General features: G+C 36.8%; 1 protein-coding gene across 1 annotated transcript in view; it reads left to right on the forward strand.

The window, feature by feature from the left end:
* Nucleotides 1-16,175, forward strand: part of LOC140743106 (uncharacterized) — an 89,410-nt gene extending 73,235 nt beyond the window's left edge. The window contains exons 8-9 of the mRNA XM_073074166.1: nucleotides 6,454-6,573; nucleotides 15,378-16,175. Of these exons, the coding sequence (XP_072930267.1) occupies nucleotides 6,454-6,573; nucleotides 15,378-15,451 (194 nt within the window). The 3' untranslated portion in view covers nucleotides 15,452-16,175. The remainder of the gene's footprint in view (nucleotides 1-6,453; nucleotides 6,574-15,377) is intronic.
* The last annotated feature ends 5,773 nt before the right edge of the window (nucleotides 16,176-21,948 follow it).

Genomic DNA, 21,948 nt, shown 5'->3' on the forward strand with positions numbered 1-21,948 from the left:
ATTTGGTTCTCGAAAATGTAGATGTGGCAACAATATAGGTATTCAACTTCTAATGAACATAATACAATAAATATAGTTAAAAAAAAAACTAAAAAAACACGCTTTTATGTTAAAATCAACTAAAAAGCAAAAAATAATCTTCAATCTAGGAATCAATTAAGGAACGATTATAGTATAATATAAAATAATCATTTAAAAAATAATAGATACGTTTCGACTTACTAACATTCACAATCTTGCTTTTCTCTTCTATGTTCACAACAATATTCATATTTGGCAACAATATACAAATGTCATATTTTGATCTAAGCGCCGTCGCTTCCAGGGACCGTAACTACAACTAGTATAGATACTAGTATACTAGGCCTTTATAGGTATTTATTTTTTTGTCCCTGTAGTTCCGGGATCAGAATAGGGCTACGGTATCCTCTGCCTGTCGTATGAGGCGACTAAAAGGGGGCTTTCGGGGTTGCGGACGGCAAGAGTGGGAGCTCTAACCGCCTGGCTAACGACCCCGGGAAGAACGATGGTATGTGTGACCTCATACCGTCGTACGCTCCACACGGAGTGGCTTCATAAGCTTCATAAGCATCTGGACGGAGCCAGACGGGGCCACGCGCCAAGAGGACTCCGGTTGCGTTCCTTTGGAGATCCCGGAGTCCTCTACGCAGCGCTGAGGATGGTCACCGGGGGGGTTTTAGTGCGGTAAAAGTCCCACATAACCCGTCGTTGCTCCCACGGCGTCGGGTACCTTTTGAAGGTTTCCCCCTCGTCAACAAAAAAAAAAAGGTCTTTATAGTTCGCGTTAAACTGCTCGTCCGCTCTGAATATAGAAATTATTCGCGTCGCCATTGCAAATTGTATTTCTACGCCTGCTCGTAATAATTTCACAGCGGACTACCAGTTCGGCGCGGACTATACTAATTAATTTACAACGCATTCTGTCGCGATAAGCCTATAATTACATTCTCTTTAGCTACTAGCAGTGATGGCCTAGTGGTTAAAAAACTTGACCTCTCCATCGAGGGGTCCGAGGTTCAAATCCCAGGCACGCACCAACGATCTTTCAAAGTTTTGTGCGTATTAGAAATTAATTATCTCTTGCTAAAAACTGTGAAGAAAAAGATCGTGAGGAAACCTGCATACCTGAGAGATCAAGAAAAAAAAAAGTGTGTGTGTGTGTCAGCTACGACGCACGATTGGAGTTTACTCCTTACGAACGATAATTATGATATATATCGAATAGAAAATAGTTAATGACGTTTTAATGTTTTATATATTGCTAATTATTTTTATTGTAATAATTACTTTCATATGGGATTTGAACTTACTGTATTTTAAATTAATAAAAGTACTCTTGATTCATATTTTGGTTAAAAACGCTACTTCCTTTTTGAGAGGATATGATGATTGTAATAAAAAGGAGGGATTATAAACGATCATTATTACGTTGCCGCCCAGCGACATGTATACATATCCGAAACGAAATGTACCGTAACCGTCCACGGACATGTATACATGTCCGAGTTTAGCACCTTCGTATTTGGCTTATTTTAAATTATCTATGTTTTATTTATGGCTAAAAATACTTTTAATATGTAGTCTGTGAACCTATTTTACCGATACAATGCATTCCTTCACGTCACTAGTACAAAAAAATAAAATTAAGACATTTCTATTCAGTGACTTCACTGGTGTTGCGCATAAAGTGTGGATATATATGTTTGTCTCTTTCTACGTAACGCCTCAACTTTTCGTGTTACACTTGATTTTACTCCTCATAAAATTTCCGTACCGGGCCTTATAACTCAAATCGTTTCTTAAGGAGTAAACTCCAAAAATCCAAAGGTATGTGAAGTCTGCCAAAAGGCACTTGGCTACCGCGGTGGACTATGGCCTAATCCTTCTTATTATGAGAGGAGGCCCGTCCCCAGCAGTGGGACAGTAAAGGGTTGATGACGACATTTTCTTTGATTGTTTAACAGATATTTTACAGATAGAATATACTGGACCAATTTATGCTATTCTCTGGCTGCTCGATTCAGGTAATTAAAGATTTCGGTTTCGTAAATATACGATATTGCATATAACATTTTCCACCCACTTAGTACAAATCATTCAATAAAAGTTCAGAGTACTCTCGTTATTCCAATTTTATGTTTCGCAGTCCCTCTCGCAAGTTGGTTGGTGTATTCCCGGCATTTTCCAGTTTTGAACAGCATGACTCTCGTATTTTTCTGATTAAAAACTTTCGCTCTGCCGACAAATCGCGGTGGAATTACATAGTGGGTCACGGGTAACGATCATACGTGTCGTTTTTTACAGGACCGTCTGGTTTTGATGTATAACATATTATACTAGTACTTTTTTAACGTGGGTAGCGCGGTCACAAATCCGCGTGGGTAAGTTCAACTGTGAGGTGCAGGAAACTCGATGGAACCAGTCGACTGAACTGCGCGAGGAAATCTTACGGAAACTTGTGGAAATTACGGAGTATCTTCTCATCCAAAATTCCGTTGTGCCTGAAGCCGAAACTATTCGAGCAATGGGTGTTGCCAGTGATAAACTATGGCGCCAAAACGTGGTTCTCTACTGAAGGCTTCGTTCGAAATCCAGCGTTGTCGCTCAGCGTGCTACAGAGAGCGCTATGCTCGATATTTCGCTACGGGACATGTGTCGCAACGATGATATCTATACACGAAACGCCTTGTACGGTTAACGTTCAAAGAGAAGATTGTAAATAATCTAGTTTGTAGAAAATATTAAATTTTACTACTGAGATATCTTTGAAACCACTTTGAACCAAGAATAAAGCTAAGTAATCTCTTACCTGTCGTAAAAGAAAACTAAAAGGCGACTTCTGATGTTTAGGAAAGTGTACGACATGTACACAGTAGGACTTAGAGGAGTCCGATTGGGTTCCAGTGATTGAGTCATCTACATAGCTGAGAACGGGCACCGAGAGGGTTGTAGTGTATGAAAATCCCACATAACCCGATGACGCTCCCATAACACAAGGTATTTTATGAAAACTTTCTCTGTCATTAAAAAGGGACGACTGGATCAAAGAAACAACTCCGGTTGTGTTCCATCGGAGATCCCGAAGTTCTCCGCCAAGCGCTGAGGACGGCCACCGGGGTCGATTTTAGTAAAACATCCCACATAACCCGGCGTCGCTCCCGAGTCGTCGGGTATCTTTTGAAGTTTTCCTTCTCGCAAACAAAAATAAAAAAAGATCATAGAAATTGAACTTATTACTGGACTACTTAGTTTCAAGTTACAAGACAAACCGGAACCTCGAAATGATAATACCATTTTCAGAAGATTAGGAAAAAGAAATGAAGTCAGCCCTGAGGACTATGTAGGCAACGCGTAATTGTTCATGTTACCCTAGAACTCGAATATAGCAGCATTTAACACAGCGCTTAACACTACTATTATTTGGCAGGAATAGACGTGGCGGTAATACCGCCGGAGTCGAACCATAGAGAATTCTATCACCTGTACTGGATTACGAAACATGTAAATAGGCAGAAATAAATGCTTATATAATTAAACAAAAATAATTGGGAACTACACAAAATTACAATTATAGCAGACTGAATGTCTTAGTGTTTTGCGAGGGAAAATGTATTTTTCTATGGTTAGTACTTTGGCCGAAACATGCTAGCAGATAATTAATTACGTCCCATTTCTATGTAGCTGCCGGCTGTATTAGCTTTTCCTTTAGAAATTCAATTAGCGATATGGTTTTGCAAGAAATGAATATTCATTTCATAATGATAGAAAATGAAACGAATACACAAACATCCAGACCAAGAATAGTTATCCAAATTCATCACTCAGATGTCAGTCTGACCGGAGATCGAACCCGGAACCGTTTGTTCCGTCACGCGGGTCGTCGCGTGAACAAATTATCTTATCGAGAGTTCAAAACAAAACCTTCAAAACTTCTGAAAGTTCTGAAAGGTGTGTGAAGTCTCTTAATGCATGCTTGACTAACCTCCGCACTAGCCAAGTATACATTGAGGAACTAGGATCTAAATCCTTGTCACGCGTGTTATGATCTGTGCCCAGCAGTAAGACAGAAATGAGTTGACGACACAGACCTGTATTTGTTTTTTTGGTGGTTGGCGACGAGACAATGAAATGAAAAACAATAACTTCGATCTCCAATCTATAAAAATACCTCTAAAATAGCTTTAGGTTGTTATACTTCGTACGTATAGCATTTGTAGTGCACTAATATGCGGTAAGTCCGATTTTTAATAACGCTTTTCATAAAATACTAACTAATATCTTATATATAAAATTCTCGTGTCACAATGTTAGTTACCGTACTTCTCCGAAACGGCTTTACCGATTTCCACCAAACGACCCGACGAACGTTATGTTGCCATATAAATAAAAATATGTTAAGGGTGAACAACCCTTATCACTTAGGGGTATGAAAATAGATAGTAGCCGATTCTCAGACAAATGAAAATCGGTAAAGCCGTTTCGGAGGAGTACGGTAACTAACATTGTAACACGAGAATTTTATATACAAGATTATTGTAGTTCTAAATTTTTTTCACGATTAGGATCAAAATTTGTAACATTTCTATGGACTACCTGTAAATAGGTAAACATTAAATTGGAATCAGCCATTTAATTTTCAACTAAGAACGCAGGGTATAGAATAAATACAGAGCAGTCTTAATACACTTTAAAGCTTCTTGTGACTTCTACAACTTCTTTGTACAGTTGTTGAGCATTTTATTACTTTTGCTATAAATATGAACGATTGATGTTAAGAAACTGCTTCTCGTAATGATAGCACTGTGTTTTATTACAACTGGCAGTAAGCCTTTTTATGTTCCAATGCGCTTATGCTCTTTTTAGCCCAGGACCAGTTCATGTTAATAATAAAACATATCAATTTTAAAGGCTTTCAACACTCACAACCCCACACTAGGATTCCCTGTGACGCGTGTGCGATGAACACACACAAACACGAAGACAAACACCCAGACCCAGAATCTAAATTCGCCTTGCAGATATCTGTCTGACCACGAATCGAACTCGTAACCCTCTGCACGCTGTTGGTGTCCGCACTGCCACGCGGGTCGTCATAACAATATTAGGGACATAATTTTTGTGGATCTTAGCGGGCTACTATATGTGCGATAGTTCATATCGTCATATCGTCAACTGTGGTCGCCTGTTGCGAGCGACTGTGGTCGGTCGTGACATCATCGACAGTCGTTACTTGAATTATCAAGACAAATCTAACAACACCTCAGTTATAGAAATCCGTTTAACGGCATTGATTGCCATTTGATCATTTCAACACACTTGATCTTGTCAACTTTAGATCTTTGGTAGGTAAAAAATAGATAGATTAAATATTAATAACGAGCGCTAGAAGATACTTTACAAACATAAAGATAGGCATAAAAATTTCTCCCCTACAGTCACGAATAAAAGTACCTGATTTTCTAGTATCTGTCTGCAACTTGTAAACAGCACGCTACTATACGATTTTTACTTTCCATAGACATTTCTTTTGTACTTTAAACGCCATAGCAAAGTAGTCTTAGTGAAGGCCCATAGTTCTGATGTAAGGTGGGGTAAAAGATTGTCAGGCACAATACTGACAATGACATGAATACAGCCTATGCTGATGGCCTAGGTTTTAAACTCAGGTATTTAACTCATTTTAATATTCACTGTTGTTTTATCCAGTTAAGAACGATATAAAAAAGTATACTATACCTACCCAACTCTAGTCAGTCTAACTGACACTAACTGACAGCCTTCAGGACTGCATTGTCTGAGCGGCCGAACTGAGTGCCGAATACACGCCTCAAATTGAAAGAACATAGATAGACACTACTGCATCGTAAATAATTATCATTAGTATTAGCTACCGTTATATTATGTATATTTTATAAAACATATTTTTTTAAAACAGGTAATTTCACTAAACAAACTATCTAAAAAAATAATAAGAATTAAATGTAATATTGTGTATACTTCTGTTGTACATTAAGGACCATTTTGTAATAAAGTAGCAGCAAAAGAGAATGAAATCCACCTGTAGGTAAGTGGCCTCTACGCCCATGGACATCTGTAATCAACCCCACATGGATTAGATATTCATACCCGAGGTCGGCCATAGATGTGCTGCTACTCCTGAGGACTAAGCTGAAACATCTCAGAAAAGTATATCTCCCTTACCACACTCTTCAAACAAGAACACAGCAGCGCCTAACACCGCTATTATTAGGCAGATATAAAACGCAACTACCAGTAAAAGTCATCTACTAGTAGTTTAATTGTCAATAAGTTTAGTAACAATTTACTTTAACTCAAGTTTATTTTCATTCGAAAATCCGTATGGCGATGCCGTCTTACTCGAAGCCCGAAATGCTCTATCACAACAATTAAGAGAGTAATGTTTTCCAACAGCGTCTGTCCTGTCGAAGTCTGGCCGCGGCGCCGTCAAGAAGCACGTGCAGTTCCCCGACGAGCAGAGCTGCATCGAAGAGGCTCATGAGGCACCCTCCGTCAGCACTGAGGCCAAGCCTGGTAAGAACAATAGACTTTATTACCACAACCTACCAATAACGAGCACGGAGTGCATTCTTAAATTTGACAACGCATAATAAAAACACTACAAATATTCCCTAAAGTTAATTCAAATTCAAATCTCATTCATTCAAAATAACCTACGTAACCTGATTGTGTTGTGATTTCGTTAATTCAAGGACAGTAGAGATAAGTGAACAAAATGTCGGCCTCTAAATCCAACAATATGTGTCGTACAATGTCCAATGTGCATAGGATACATTGATAACTGGATTCGACGGCTTAACGTGTTCAACGAATCATGCATATGCGCATCACATATAGCCACAAGCGGTCAATCATCCATCTCCCGCCTATGACGCCTATAACTTTGTCATGATCAGTGATCGGGGCGTTTGTCCACCGCCGCCGTCACCGGACCGTCACCGAGAACGAGATTATTTCGGGCCGACTTTAATATGACTAGACTGTGATTTTGTGTCCACCGCGACCGAAATCGCCGGTTTAGTTGGTTCCAGCTGTCACGCGTGTGACGGCAGTGTGTGTGTATCGAACGTGTTTTATATTGCCGGCACATCGGCTCGTCATAATGTCGGTTGCCGGTCTAGCGGTTATGCCGATGTACTCGAAATCTCGGCGGCCGGCATGACAGTGTTCGGATGACGGACGTGCGGTGGACACGCGGCTATAATGAATGTATGTACCGCTACTTCCGCGCCCTCATCTCGTTTTCGGTAACAACCCGATGACGGCGTGACGACAACCTCAACACGGCTCAGAAAGTAGCAACATAAGGTTCTTAAGTTCTCCCTGAAACTCTGACGGTAAAAATAAAGTTCACGAAGTAATCACACGATTAGTCGGAAATTTAATAGCGAAATGCAAATGGTCGTCAACAATATATTGTCACTAAGCAAAAAAAAAATATGGAACGCCAAAGATTAAGTCCGTTATTAGGTTCTTGGAACTCTTGGAAGGTCCGTGGGCCGCAAGGAGAGCGTCGCGGACCACATGCGATCCGAGCACCGGCTATCCAAACTAATTATCATAACAATTTAGCATCAATGAAGCATTTTTATCATTTCCAAAAATATATCTATATACTTTATATTTTGTTATTACATATAATATATAATTTATATAAACAACTAGCAGAACCCGCGGCTTCGCCCGCGTAAAAAAATTAGATATGACATACAAACAACTGTAATCGTAAACTTGTACCTTTAACAATTTTAACGAAAAAGTAGCATTAATATTTAATTAATAAAAGCTTTTTTTTGGTCAAGGTTTCTTTAGAAACATACACTAAAACTCTAATTAGTGGACTGTAATGAAACTTTATTTAAAATATAAGTTTCATGTAGGATACAATATTTATTATTTACACTATTCTATATATGGGGCCTTACATACAGTGGTTCTTTCCAGGATCTCTGACTGGGCGATTAGAGCTCTCATTCTTACCACCCGCAACTCCAGAAGTTCCCCTTTAGTCTTGTACGACAGGCAGGGGATACTGTAACCCTGTTCTAGCTCAAAATTTTTATCCAAGATCTATGTATCTATCACATCACCATCACTAATCCACGCATAACCACAACCATACCCCACGGCAGGACAAAATGTTGGCACATACGAGTAGTGTGTCCAAAGTAGTTGCGACGTATCTAATCAGTATACCAAAATGTAGGCCAATTTGAATAAACTTACGCATTATTATATATAAAATTTGCACCCGTCCACGTGGTCGTGCATTTGTATGAATAGACGTTATCTGAAATTTCACGTTTCTAAGTTCGAACCTAAAATATTCCCGTATACATACATTTAACACTTCCTTTACCTCCTTAGTAGAATTTCATAAACATCCTATGTACATATGCATCAATAAATACTTTATCAGCAAATTTCTGGAAGCTAATATTGAACACCACCGGTCGGCAACCCGACACCCACGGGTGGTGTGTGGCCCGCGACTTTCCCTTGTGGCCCGCGGGTCTGTGCGTTACTAATAATTGGCCAAGTGCAAGTCAAACCCGCACCTGGAGGGTTCAGTACAACCAAAATTTTCATTTTTTTAAATTTTTAGTATTTAATATTGCAGCAGCCATTAAAGTACACACATTGTGAAAATTTGAACTGTCTACCTCTAACGGTTCAAAAGTTAGTAGGAAAAATAACAAATAGCAGTTTGTTGTATGGGGTCCCCTTTTTGTTTTCAACTTTTTTTTTAGTATTTGTTGTTATAGCAGCCACCGTTATGCAACCTCTGTAAAAATTTCACATGTCTATCTATTACGGTTCCAGAGATAGAGCCCTGTAACACACGGACAGACAGCGAAGTCTTAGTAATAGGGTTCCGTTTTTATCCATTAGGTACGGAACCCTAAAAAACCGCTGTTCTGCACTTCAGCACGCGCAATACATTGCCATGTTAAAAATATATGTTACTACGGGCGGTGGAATTTCGCCCTACACTAAACTTCTCTGCACTCTGTTCTTTTTCCAGACAGCCAAAGGAAGTAACTTCAATAACGGTTTTTAAAGAAATTTTCTTTACTTATAGCACCCTAATGGGGTTGATTGTTGAGTGGCTAAAAATGCTGAAAAATAGTGATATATTATTTACAACCAGAAAGCAAAATACCAATTTTCATAGACTTTGCTTCAAAATCTGCGGACTTCTAAACGAAGTTTCTACCCCTATTATACCCTCATAAGGGTAGATTTGCCATAAATGGTGTTAAAAAAGTTCTATCATTCCCAACCAATTACCTACATTTTTTTACAGTCCTTGCTTCCAAATGAACGGTTTTTAAAATAAAATTCCATCCCCTATTAAATAACCTTAAGGGTTGATATTCCAAGAACTGTTTTATAGGTGTCCTATTATTTTCAATCAGAAAGCCAAATAACAATTTTCATAGACTTTGCTTAAAAAGCTGCGGACTTCTAAACGAAGTTTCCACCCCCATTTTTCCTTCTTAAGGGTAAATTTTCCATAAAGGGTGTTAAATAAGCTCTATTATTTCGAACCAGAACGCTAAATGCTGTTTTTACAATCCTTGTTTCCAAATGAACGGATTTTAAAATAAAGTTCTATTCCCGATTAATCGAACTTAAGGGTTGATTTTCCAAAAACGGTAAAATAGGTGTTCAATTATGTACAATCAGGAAGCTGAATACCAATTTTCATAGACTTTGTTTCAAAATCTGCGGACTTCCCAACAAACTTTCAAACCCTATTTTACCCTCTTAAGGGTAGATTTTCCATAAGTGGTGTTAAAAAGTTCTATTATTTCCAACAGGAAAGCCAAATTCAATTTTTTATAGACCTTGCTTCCGAATTAACGGAGTTTGAAATAAAATTCCAACCCCCATTTAACGACCTTAAGGGATGATTTTCCAAAACAATGAAATAGGTGATTAATTATTTTCTATCGAAAATAACAAATACCGATTTTTATACAGTTTACATCAAAACTGGGGGACTCTCATACAAACCTACAACCCGTATTTAATCCAAATAAGGGTTGATTTTCCAAAAACGATAGAATTAAAGTTCCACTATATCTTACCAGTGAGGCAATGGCTAACTTTCATAGTGCTGGCTTTCAAATCGGAAATTTTTAAAATAAGCTGTCAACCCTTATTTTACCAACTTAAGGGTTGATTTTCCAAAAATGGTGAAATAGGTGTTTAATTATTTTCTATCGAAAACCCAAATACCGATTTTCATGCAGATTACATCAAAACTGGGGGACTTTCATACAAACTAAAAACCCTTATTTAACCCATATAAGGGTTGATTATCCCAAAAACGCTAGAATTAAAGTTCCACTATATCTAATCAGTAAGGCAATGACTAACTTTCGTAGTGCTGGCTTTCAAATTGGCAAATTCTAAAATAAGCTGTCAACCCTTATTTTACCAACTTAAGAGTTGATTTTCCAAAAACGATGAAATAGGTGTTTAATTATTTTTAATCGAAACCCCAAATACCGATTTTCATAGAGTTTACATCAAAACTGGGGGAATTCCATACAAACTTACAACCCTTATTTAACCCACATAGGGGTTGATTTTCCAAAAACGGTAGAACTAAAGTTCTATTATATCTAACCAGTAAAGCAATGGCTAACTTTCATAGTGCTGGCTTTCAAAATGGCAAAATTTAAAATAAGCTGTCAACCCCTATTTAACCACCTTTAGGGTTGATTTTGAAAAAACCCTTAGATTAGATTTTTATTACTTTAAATCAGAAAGCTAAATACCAATTTTCATCCAGTTTGCTTTAAAACTGACGGACTTTCATATTAACTTTCAACCCCCATTTAACCCCCTTAATGGTGGAAAATCAAAAAATCCGTTCTTAGTGCGCATCTACATTATAAAATAAAGCTACATTCCAAATTTCATGATTGTAGCTTTAGTAGTTTTGGCAAAACCTTGATTAATACGTTTCGAACGTGAGTATCTTTTCGCTTTTATATATATAGATCAATATGTATAAAACAAATTAAGGTATATTTTATTCTTGGTATTTACTATTGTATTATGTGTTATTACTTATATTATTATGTTAAAAATAAAAATATGCACATTCACATACGCACATACACACGTACACACACACACACACGCACACACACACACACACAAACACACACACACACGCACATACACACGCATCCTTATAATATTACTTAGTGTTGCAGTGCAATTGAATGTTATAGTCGAAATACTAATACTAATAATAGTAAAACCTAGGTTAACACGCCTATTTTGAGAATCAAACCTAAAGTCTAAAGCTGTATGAAGTAAATATTTATTACAAAGCACATTACATCAAGTGTCTTTCAAACTAGAGACGTAGTTATAATACGCGCCAAACTTCTAGTCCGCTCTGAAGTTGTTGCGCGCAGGTTTAGTTAGCATATACTCCATAACCTAAGGGCACACTAATGCATATATGTACCCGTGGGCGAGAGCGGACACCAGTCGGGTGCTGGAGCGGTCCCGCGCTGTCTTCGTCCTGCTAGTATCTATAATTTTCTATCGGGACGAGACTCGTTACTATATTCGGAGCGGACTAGTAGATTGGCGCGGACTATATATACCATTTAATCAAGTAACAGTGAATAAGAGCAATGGATTACTGAATTATTGTGTTCTAGAAAGTTATATTTTTACATAAATTCTATCGATTGTGGATTATGGATTATAATATAAATCTATAATTATCAAACGTTAGTTACTGGGTACATAAAATGTTACTTCAATTATCTACTTAACTATGTAATAATTCAGAAACATATGCATGTATTCTGTACGAAAAGACACACAAGATTAAAACAAAAAGGGTTTTCCGTGTGTTTCTTTACGTACACGTTTGGAAATTTAAATCACAATATTCTGACGTCTCAAGTAAACAAATTTAACAAAATATCGCCTTAAAATAAGGAAATAATGCAACGCGCAAATAATTACCATATTTGTACGATGTGTAAAAATATTCATCAGATTTATAACCGCCCATATAAACAGCTTAGTGGCGTGAACGAATACATGTAGCTGAACATTTACATATGAAAATAGATAAAGGAGCCAAAATAACAAAATAATACAACTTGCCTCGCTATCTGTTCTATATCCTCAGCAGAGCCGGATTTGGGGGAGCACAGGCGGGCTACTGCCTAGGGGCTTTCACAAGAACAATAGGGAAATATCCAAAAAATTCACATTTTTTTCCAAGCATTAGTTTTCACACATTAACCGACAGTTACAGAAAGTTTAGAACTTAAGAAAGTTTGTTGAAATTAATTTATTTGTAAGCAGTAAATTTATGAAAGGTTTGATTGAAAAAACCCTTTATTTTATTGTGAAAATATTAAGGGGCCTCCGCTCCTTCGTTGCCGCAGGGCCTCGTTACCTTCGAATCCGGCCCTGATCCTCAGCCAGTGATACTTGCACGAATTGTGTTTTTGTTGTTGTCGTGATGCCTTTCGTGTTTATTGTTACCTCCCGGCATAAGTTTTTGTATCAAACAAAGGACATATTCGAGCGTAGATATCCGATAAAAGTCATATTTCAATCAACTCGCAAACATTTTGTCTGAGTCTCATCTGGCGAAACACTTTTGTTAGCCAATGAAGCGTCTCATACGACGGTTCGATGGGCGAACGATGTAGGTATTCCGAATAATATTGATATGTCACAGTATCTACAGAGTAATGAAGTTTTCGTCGAAAGTATTTTATAGATATTTCTTTGATACAAGTCAAAGAAAGGTCTATGATTCAGGGAATGATCATGATAAAAATAAATTTAATTTTTACAATACCTCGTGGGCTCAATTCCAAGTATTTTTAAAAGTGCTTAATTTAAGGGTATTTAATAGGCAGATTCTTCAACTACCTAAGGCAGATTCTTGTATTACCTTCATCTCATCTATTACGTTACAATATTCACATTGATTTATTCAAGTTTGGGCCGTGGATACATGGACCACTCCAAATTAATTCTCATGTTACATCATACCCTCTAACTATATTCAGATCTAACTTTTCCTACTTCGTGTGCTACTTCTAGAAGAAACTTGACAGCAGTCACAGGTTTATTTTAGGTGGAAAGCACTTACTACTAACTTATTTTACTACATAAAAATGTTGAACAAAGAGTGTCGTGGGAAACATAGAAATGAACTAATTCAATAATTCATTACTTATTAATTTACTCTTAAACTTAAATTAAAATAACAACTAATAGTAATTTAACAACGAACGCAATAAATAAATTTCAATTGGATCATTTTATTTTTCCGTAATATCAGCAAATTACTATTTTTCCGCTTCATTGCACGATGCATCCTACGAGATTAAATCAGCCCAGTGAGCGGGAAATAGCTAGTTTATCGAATCGAGAAGTAATCAATATAAGGAATGGAAGATTTCTGAATTGGGTGATTTTTTCGAAAATCTCGGCTCACCCCATGAATTTACGATTTTTTGACGAGGTAACTTTGCTCAGAAGTGAGGGTGAATGTGAGGGGTTTATTATAGGGTGTGTTCCCTCAATACAATCCCACAGAACAGGAAATGTAGAGTGAAGTGTAGTGATACTTCCGTCGTTAATAAGTGGGAAATGTACGTAATGCTATTGTTATCATGATTTGATTTGACGGGGAAATGGAAAATATTTTTCGAGGTGAACATTGTAAATAACAACTCGTATTGTATTATCTTATCGTAATCTACTTACAATGTATTAAGTTTAAAGAACAATTGACACAATGATGTCTCTCACACTTACACTTACAACGAACATCCTCGCCAATGAACACCTGTCACCAATAAAATTCATTCTATTTTTGATTATAAATGTAATGAATTTTATTTAAAGTCAATTTAATTGAAGGAATTATTTTGGGTGCCTTTATCATTATGTCTCATCGCATGATAGTATCAGTAGTTTGTGGTAAATAACAGAGTTATTTAGAGCAATTCTTCTGTCGCGCGTGTTTACGACTTCACGCATAGATATATTATCCTACTGACTTCACGTGTGCTCCGCCCGCAGGCGTTGTCCTTACATCCTATCATGTCATACGCATACTCATAGGTCAAGTCTTGAAGAGACTGCAGCAAAATCCGTTCATATGTGCGATTTGAACGTGCGTACGGGCATTGACACACACGATAGGAAATTATTAAACTAAGGTACCTAACTGGTCAAACCATAATCACAACCGTATTATACCTGTTATTAATTATATATACATATATGGCTTTGGTGGCCTCATCAGTATACAGCTCTATTATAAGTTAGAATTATATGCCAGTGCCAAGTTAAAAAATAACTGCGCTTAAAGCGAAAATCACATCAGTATACAACCCTGTTATAAGTTAGAAATATATGGCAGCGGTAGCTTCAAAGATAAAAGAAATAACTGGGCTTAACGCGAGCGTACTTTCTGAATTTTATTAATTTACTAAATTGATAAGTTTTCAGACATTAGTCCTTTGCCTTTGCCCTTGCACTTGACCTGTATTAGCATTAATCTAATCTTATCATTTAATATAATACATAATTTTGCAGCTATCTTATCTTTAAGGAGGTTAATAATAATCTTTAACATAATCTAAATTGTACATATTATAAATTTACGATGTTTATTGTAAAATTTTAATATGAACATACTTTATGACTTATGATTGAGGTGCACTTGTTTCGATTTAATGGTTAACTACTAATTTAAGCCACTTTTCAAAGAAAGAGAGAGAAATGATGTATTTTGGTTTGAAAGGTGTTGTGACGGCTTTCTTGTATCAAAATTACAACTTAAATAAATACTTAGCAAATAAGCATTAAGCAATAAGCATGGCCTAAGCAGTCTACTGATGGTAAGTATGCACTGCAATCCATGGACATCTGTGATCAACTCGTAACAAAAGATCGTCAGCATCAAACAATCTGTGAAATCTGTGAAAAATCCTCTTGAAATGTGTATAGGTATGTCTATGAAAAAAATGGCCAGTTGGTGCCAAACAATCACTAGAATACGTATCCATCAGCGAAAAAATGTCTATAGCGCACTTGAAAAAGTTTGTAAAATTCAATCAATTTTTTAGACTCGGGGCCTTATTCAACTGTCCGCCCCGGGATCTAGCCAACAATACCATTTTAAAGACCATTTCGATACTACGCTACGGCTCCAACGGATCTCCACAGAAAATAATCCTGGCGGCGACTAGGGCTTTGCTAGTGGTTTGAGCTCGAACTAATCCCTCATCACTTCGCAGAGGGCCGCATGCCGCACCAGATCAGCTCGTTGTGGATGGAGCTGGAGTCGGAGACGCACGTGCCGGAACGCTGACGGCGTCGCAGCGAGCAGTACTACCGGCCCGTCTCGCGCGCTCGCAACGAACGCCGCAAGATGTCCGCCGCCGGAGTACCGCCCGCTGCCCCCAACGTCAAGGACTCCTACTTGTAAGGAGACCTGGAGGATTTTACTGAACAGCTGTGGAAATACATTCGCTATACGTGTCCCTGGAATTAAAATAGGAGTATTGTGTTGAGGTGGGTTATAACTACAACACAACACGATCAATCGTATGCCTACACCTTAATCTGTTGCGTTGTGCTAAAATATGACTTGCAATGTTTAAAATAATATTGCTGTCATATTTTCTATAACACACCCTAACACGATATTGTTTTGCATTATTTATAAAACATGATACCTTAGATTTAATAATAACTGGTCTTCGTTGCGCGTGAAGGGCAATTATTATTCTGGATATTGATATTTTGTAAACTAATGCGCATAACGGGGGAACTCTTGCACACATGAATCTTGACATCGATACTACACATAGAAACGGTTTTGACGTGGGTGTGTATTTCGTGTATGCAAGCGTCCAACCCTAAAACGTCGTTAATTACATTGAGGGGCTCGTAATATCATTTAGCGAATGAATACGATAATCCCAATGCAAAAGGTATCAGTGTACTTAACTGTAATCTTCGTTTCGGCAGCCTAATTCAAAGTACCAAACACTTTTTTATTTACCTTATATATGAGACTATTATAAACAGTTTCTTTGTAAAGCATCATCGGAATTCTGTCTTCTCAAAGTATTTTATAATTTTATACTGTAAACATTATACTATCATAAGTGTGGTCGAATCTTTTGCATGTGGACTTATCAAAGAATTCGGGCAGTTCTCGTTTTTTTTAATAGTAGTTGGTGTCTATTCAAACGCACCACATCACATCATACGGCATCGACTAAATGTCGGAAAGCAGTCGTTAGCTTTGAAAGGCAACGTTGCAGTTTAGAACCTTTGAAGTTGGTAGAACCCTGCGTGGTTGAATTTCAATGGCATCAACGCCACACCTATTTCCGCGTAAAAACTGCAGTGTTAAGCGCTGCTGTGTTTGAAAGGTTTGGTAAGGGAGACATATTTTTCCAAGGCATTCCAGCTTAGTCCTCAGGAGTAACGGCACATCTGTGGCCGACCTCAGGTAAGAATCTAATCTTATCTAAGGTCGATTACAGGTGTCCATAGGCGGCAGTTGCCACTTACCGTTGCCACTTGGTGGACTGTAAGCTTGTCTACTACACCTATATTATTAAAAGAAACTACCTAAACGTGTTCTGCGTGGTGTCACTTGCAACTAAGATGACCTACATCTTTTAACACAACGCATTGGTGTCATTTGAATAGAACATGCATTCTCATACCACTTGCACCGTGGGCCACGCGGCTGTCGTTGTGGTGTGATTTGGATGTGTGAAGAATAACTTAGACGTATCTAAACCTAGGTTATCTAATCTAATATATTCTACGAAACTACTGTTTATTTTTAGGCTATATTTTTTCGTAGGTACTCTTCATAAAGTGAGAACTGCCGGCAGCTGTAATATTATACGACGATTTTCGCTCTCTGATAGAATATTTTCTAGAAAATCTAAGTGTGTATTGCAAATTTCTATTAACGATAACTTACGGATGTTTTATCTTCATTAATTTTTTTCGCATTCAATTTATATATATGCAATAACAATTTGTTAACTTTCGATTATTTTGTACGCTATCTGTCTATATCAATGTATTTAAGTTTATTATTTTTGATATTAACTAATATTTTGCCTTTCCCTCAGGGTACTTTTAGCTATATTGACGTACGAGCTTCTAGACATTCACAGGTGTATCTGCAGATTATGTCTTAATTAGTTGACGTATTAATTAGTAGGACTCACTAATTAGTATAGCTGATTGCTTGTATATGTTCACTCTGATTTTGGCGCACTAATCCCGTATTTAATAAACCATATTTAATGTGCGTTAATTATGAATATTATGAAGCTCATTAATTACGGATTATCTAATAGTATACTCGTATTTTCCAGAAAAATATCCTTAATATTTGTAATTGCAACAGAACTTTCTTATAATACAATACTGATTTTAACCTTCTAGAAAATTAATTTAATAGAAATAAGTTTTGTTTAACTTTATTAGTTACTAAGTGTATATTTTGTTTAACTGTTTGTTTAAGTGTAGTGTCTATACCTGTTATAATTAGATTAGATGATCACAAACTGTTATTTTTCGTTGACTTCACGTGCTTCAATATCGAGTATACCATTCTCTTCTAAAATTGATAATTACCTATCATAAGTATAGTCCTCGTAAAACTGCTAGTCCGCTCTGAATATAGAAATGAATCGTGTCAACATAGCAAATTGTATGACTACACCTGCTCGCAAGAACTTCAGAGCGGACTAGCAGTTTGGCGCGGACTATACTTAACTCGCTACTCCCATAGAACTAACGCGCAACACTTTACAACTTCCAGTTTTGCAAGTAATGGATACCCACGAAGTCACGATACATTAATGAGATATGAAAGTGGTGTGTTACCTACTATTAAACGCAATGAGCACCCATGTCTCGTTGGTCACAAATTACTTGCAATCATTTAACGCACCGGAATTACGGTGCACAAACGTTTTAATTTCCAAATCGGTCACGGTGTTTAGAAGCTATTGGTGTCTAATATAAAGTACTGTCTCGTAAGGTGTATAAGAAGGCAATATACCTTTTCAAGGTGAACCTTTATGGTTCGACCCCGGCGGCACTACTCCCACACCTATTTCTGCCTAAATAACAGCTAGCAGTTATGGTTTAAGGAACACTTTTCCACAGGGGAAGTGGCAAAACTTTGACCGATCTCAGGTAATCCTATCTAAGGTTGATTACAGATGTAATGGGCGGCAGTAGCCACTTACTATCAGATGGACTGCATGCTCGTAGTCGTGTGCTACTCCTTTATTGTACAAAAATCCTACATACGTGTATTATATAACGTCTTTGTATGCATTTTAAGGTACAGCAATCCGGTCCCAATATTTCTATTGAACAATTCCGTAATGTACTCCGAAAGATCTTTCTCCCAGTAGATCTTGGAACTGTCTCAGAAATCAAGTCATGTTTTATACGAGGTGTCGAAAAGAAAGTACAGATTCATGGGGGTTACAAATCTGACGTATGCTAAGGACATGTCACTCTCCTGCCTGATTTCTAGGAATTTAGTCAATGCAGGGCTTCTATTCCCGATCGAAATGCGCGTTGGTTGCAAGCTTTTCAAAAATTCAATCTAGCTGACTCGATTTCTAGATCTCTATTTGATTCAATAAGTGACTCTAGGTCGGAGAAAATATTGCAGTTAAAGTGGTTTCTATCAAGAGATCCTTAATATAGCTCTTATATATATTTTAAATTATCGACCTTTATTATCTCATAAAATTAATCTATTCAATTTATTGTGTACTTAATATGAAATTTGTCAATTTCCAGTAGGCAGAAATTGTCAAATTTCCATTTTTAGTAGAAATATTTGGATAGATTAATCATTAATCATTAATAACGTTTAAATAATTTTACTTATAATATCTTATATCTTGCTATTACGTATTATTAAATGTAGTACTTTTAACGTCTCGTACGGCACATTTAACACTCCACGTATTCCCCGAATGCCATATTGTGCTTACTGATGGAAAAAATAACTTTATCCAGAAAACTCTGGAAAGAAGCATGATCCTAATTACGAAACTTGGGTAGTTATCTTGTTGAAGGACGTCCCTAGTTCCCAGTCCTCCCAATCCAAATTACAACTTTGGACGTATGTCACTGTCTGGCACGCTAATTGGATGTTTTATTAACTGAATTATCCATTACATTAAAAAGTGTGTGTAGTACATATGCTTTGGTACGCACGTAAGGTATGTGTCTAAGAACTGCTTTGACGTATTTAATACAAGAGCGCATGTATTACCTAATATATTATATCTCGGAATTTAGGATAAACATGTACCTCATTCGTGACCAGGTGGACACGTTACACACCGCGTGTACCTTTCGCGTGTAAGCACTCGCTTCACACCGACATAGATAAAGCGAAAATTGTCGCAAAATAGCAGTTTCATGTTAGGCACTTTATTTTCAAGCCTATTTTATTTTTAGTATTTGTTGTTACATCGGCTATCGTTATACATACTCTGTAATAAATCCAAGTGTCTATTACGGTTCAAGGGATAGAGCCCTGACGAACAAAGGGACAGACAGTGAAGAGCTCTAAAAACATTAAACATAAGAATGGTAACGTGGCTTTCCATTAGATTGTTTGATCAGGAATATTATTTATTAACGTAATTACTCTGTTCCGTTCCATGCGTTGGCTTCATAAAACAACATTCGTATTGATTTAGACAAAGAAATGTTCACGGTTTGAACAGGCTTCGTCCTTGAATAACTTTTGTTTTATTAATGTTTTAGACCTATTTACGGTGCGGATTGATAGCTGGTAATTTAACCTGGAAGTAACGTAATAACTTTGACCCAATTTTCTTACTTGTTTTTACAACTCTCCTTAAAGCGAGAACAATGGGCAAACCGCTAAAATACGGTACATTTGGGGGAATATCATTTGTTTAACATACTTTTTTCATACTTAACATTGCTGATCAAAAATGGATATGTGAACACTATGAAAGGATTTTTTTATTAGTTATTCAGATTTTTTGCTTATTTTGTCTAATATTTGTTAAGAATATGGAATTGTAATGATGATGATTCGCCTAATGATTCGCCAAAGGCATTTTCATTCGTCCTAAGGTCACTGTCGTACGTAATTAGTACAGTGTAATATAATTATTACATTCTACAAATTTAGTATGCAAGTAATTACTTGCATACATGTTTAGGTGGTAAGGGAGACAGACTTTTCCGAAGCGTTCCAGCTTAGTCCTCAGGGGTAGCGGCGCATCTGTGGCCGACCTCAGGTAGGAATATCTAATCCTATCTGGGGTTGATTACAGATGTCCATGGGCGACAGTAGCCACTTACCATCAGGTGGACTGCATGCTCGTCTGCTACTCCTATATTATAAAAAACATCCTTTGCGGTTTAGGTACATATTATTGAGATGGTATACTCTTATTGATGACATTGATTAGACTTAGATTAGTTTTGTATATTAAATATAAGTATTATTCTATTCGATTTATAACTGATATCTTTTTAAGAAATAACCCATCTAGGTTTAACTTACTATTAATTGCAATGTGCATTGTACGCTAACATTTCCTATTGTCTATATATAGTATATTATGCTTATGTAATAGGCAAACTGCTTTTATTATTTTCGTTACATATCTTTATGATACTTAAATATGTATGTCATTATTGGGGCGAAATTGGTTTCAAGGGATGAAACTTTATTAGTCGGAAATGCTTTGTGTATGTATATATATTGGCCATAAGTACTGGCGATTGTATTATAATTGGCTTACGTATAAGGCGATTGATCTATTATCAAAGAACAGGGTAAAGGTACCACTTATAAGGATGTAACGGTAAATGTAGGGTGTGTTGGAAGATCTCTCTTAGGACAAAGTAATGGATCGGATCCGTAGAGTTAATTTTTTTAGCGAGGACGCTGAAAGGATTCTTATTTAAGGTTGCTTGGCGTCCTTTAGAGGCTTTTAGTTCGAGAGTACATCTTCTAAGAAAGGCAATATATAAAGGGCTCGTTCACTAGAGATAGAATATCGAATCGTGCCAACAATGTAACTTTAATGCCGCAATGTATTTTTTTCTTGCTAATACTTTTTGTTATTTTATGTTATATCATGAGCAAGCTATATTCGATGATTCGCTCGAATCTGGACCATGACGATCCCAACGACCACTTCGCACGTTAAAACGGACATGATACTCAATTTTAATCTCTGGATTTCATATAGGTGTTTCGTGAATATGATTATCTAAATGTGGTTAGTATTATTGGCTTATACGCCCATATTTTATAGAGTAAGTCATGATTAATTCAATGTATGAGAACATTTTCATCGTAAATGGTAATGGGACTCGTGAAGACGTAAAATATGTGGATGATAGATAAATAAGGTAGGCAACGTACATCATATCCTTATCATTGGTTAACATGACTCTCTCTATATCTATGTTATGAATTAATCAAGATATAGCTATCGATTATCGTAGTAGACATTAAACGTTTAACCAAAACATTGTATTTACTATGCTTATCAAATCGTACAATTACTCGTATATCACGTCAAATAAATTTTATAAAGATCTTCTCCGTTGTGCTATCTTTATATGTATGTCGTTTAGAATCAAATGTTTATGTTGTATAACTATTTACACACTATCAATTGTGTGTTGTTACCAAGTAATTATCGATTAAAGGTAGTAGACCTCACCGTTTCACTTCGACCACACCTACTTTTGCATTACGACAGCAGTTAATCAATGTTGTGTGTTAGTTTCAATTCAATA

The sequence above is a fragment of the Epargyreus clarus genome, unplaced genomic scaffold (genome assembly GCF_041222505.1).
Source record: "Epargyreus clarus isolate Ecla_fem2 unplaced genomic scaffold, WU_Ecla_fem_2.2 ptg000007l, whole genome shotgun sequence".
NCBI lineage: Eukaryota > Metazoa > Arthropoda > Insecta > Lepidoptera > Hesperiidae > Epargyreus > Epargyreus clarus.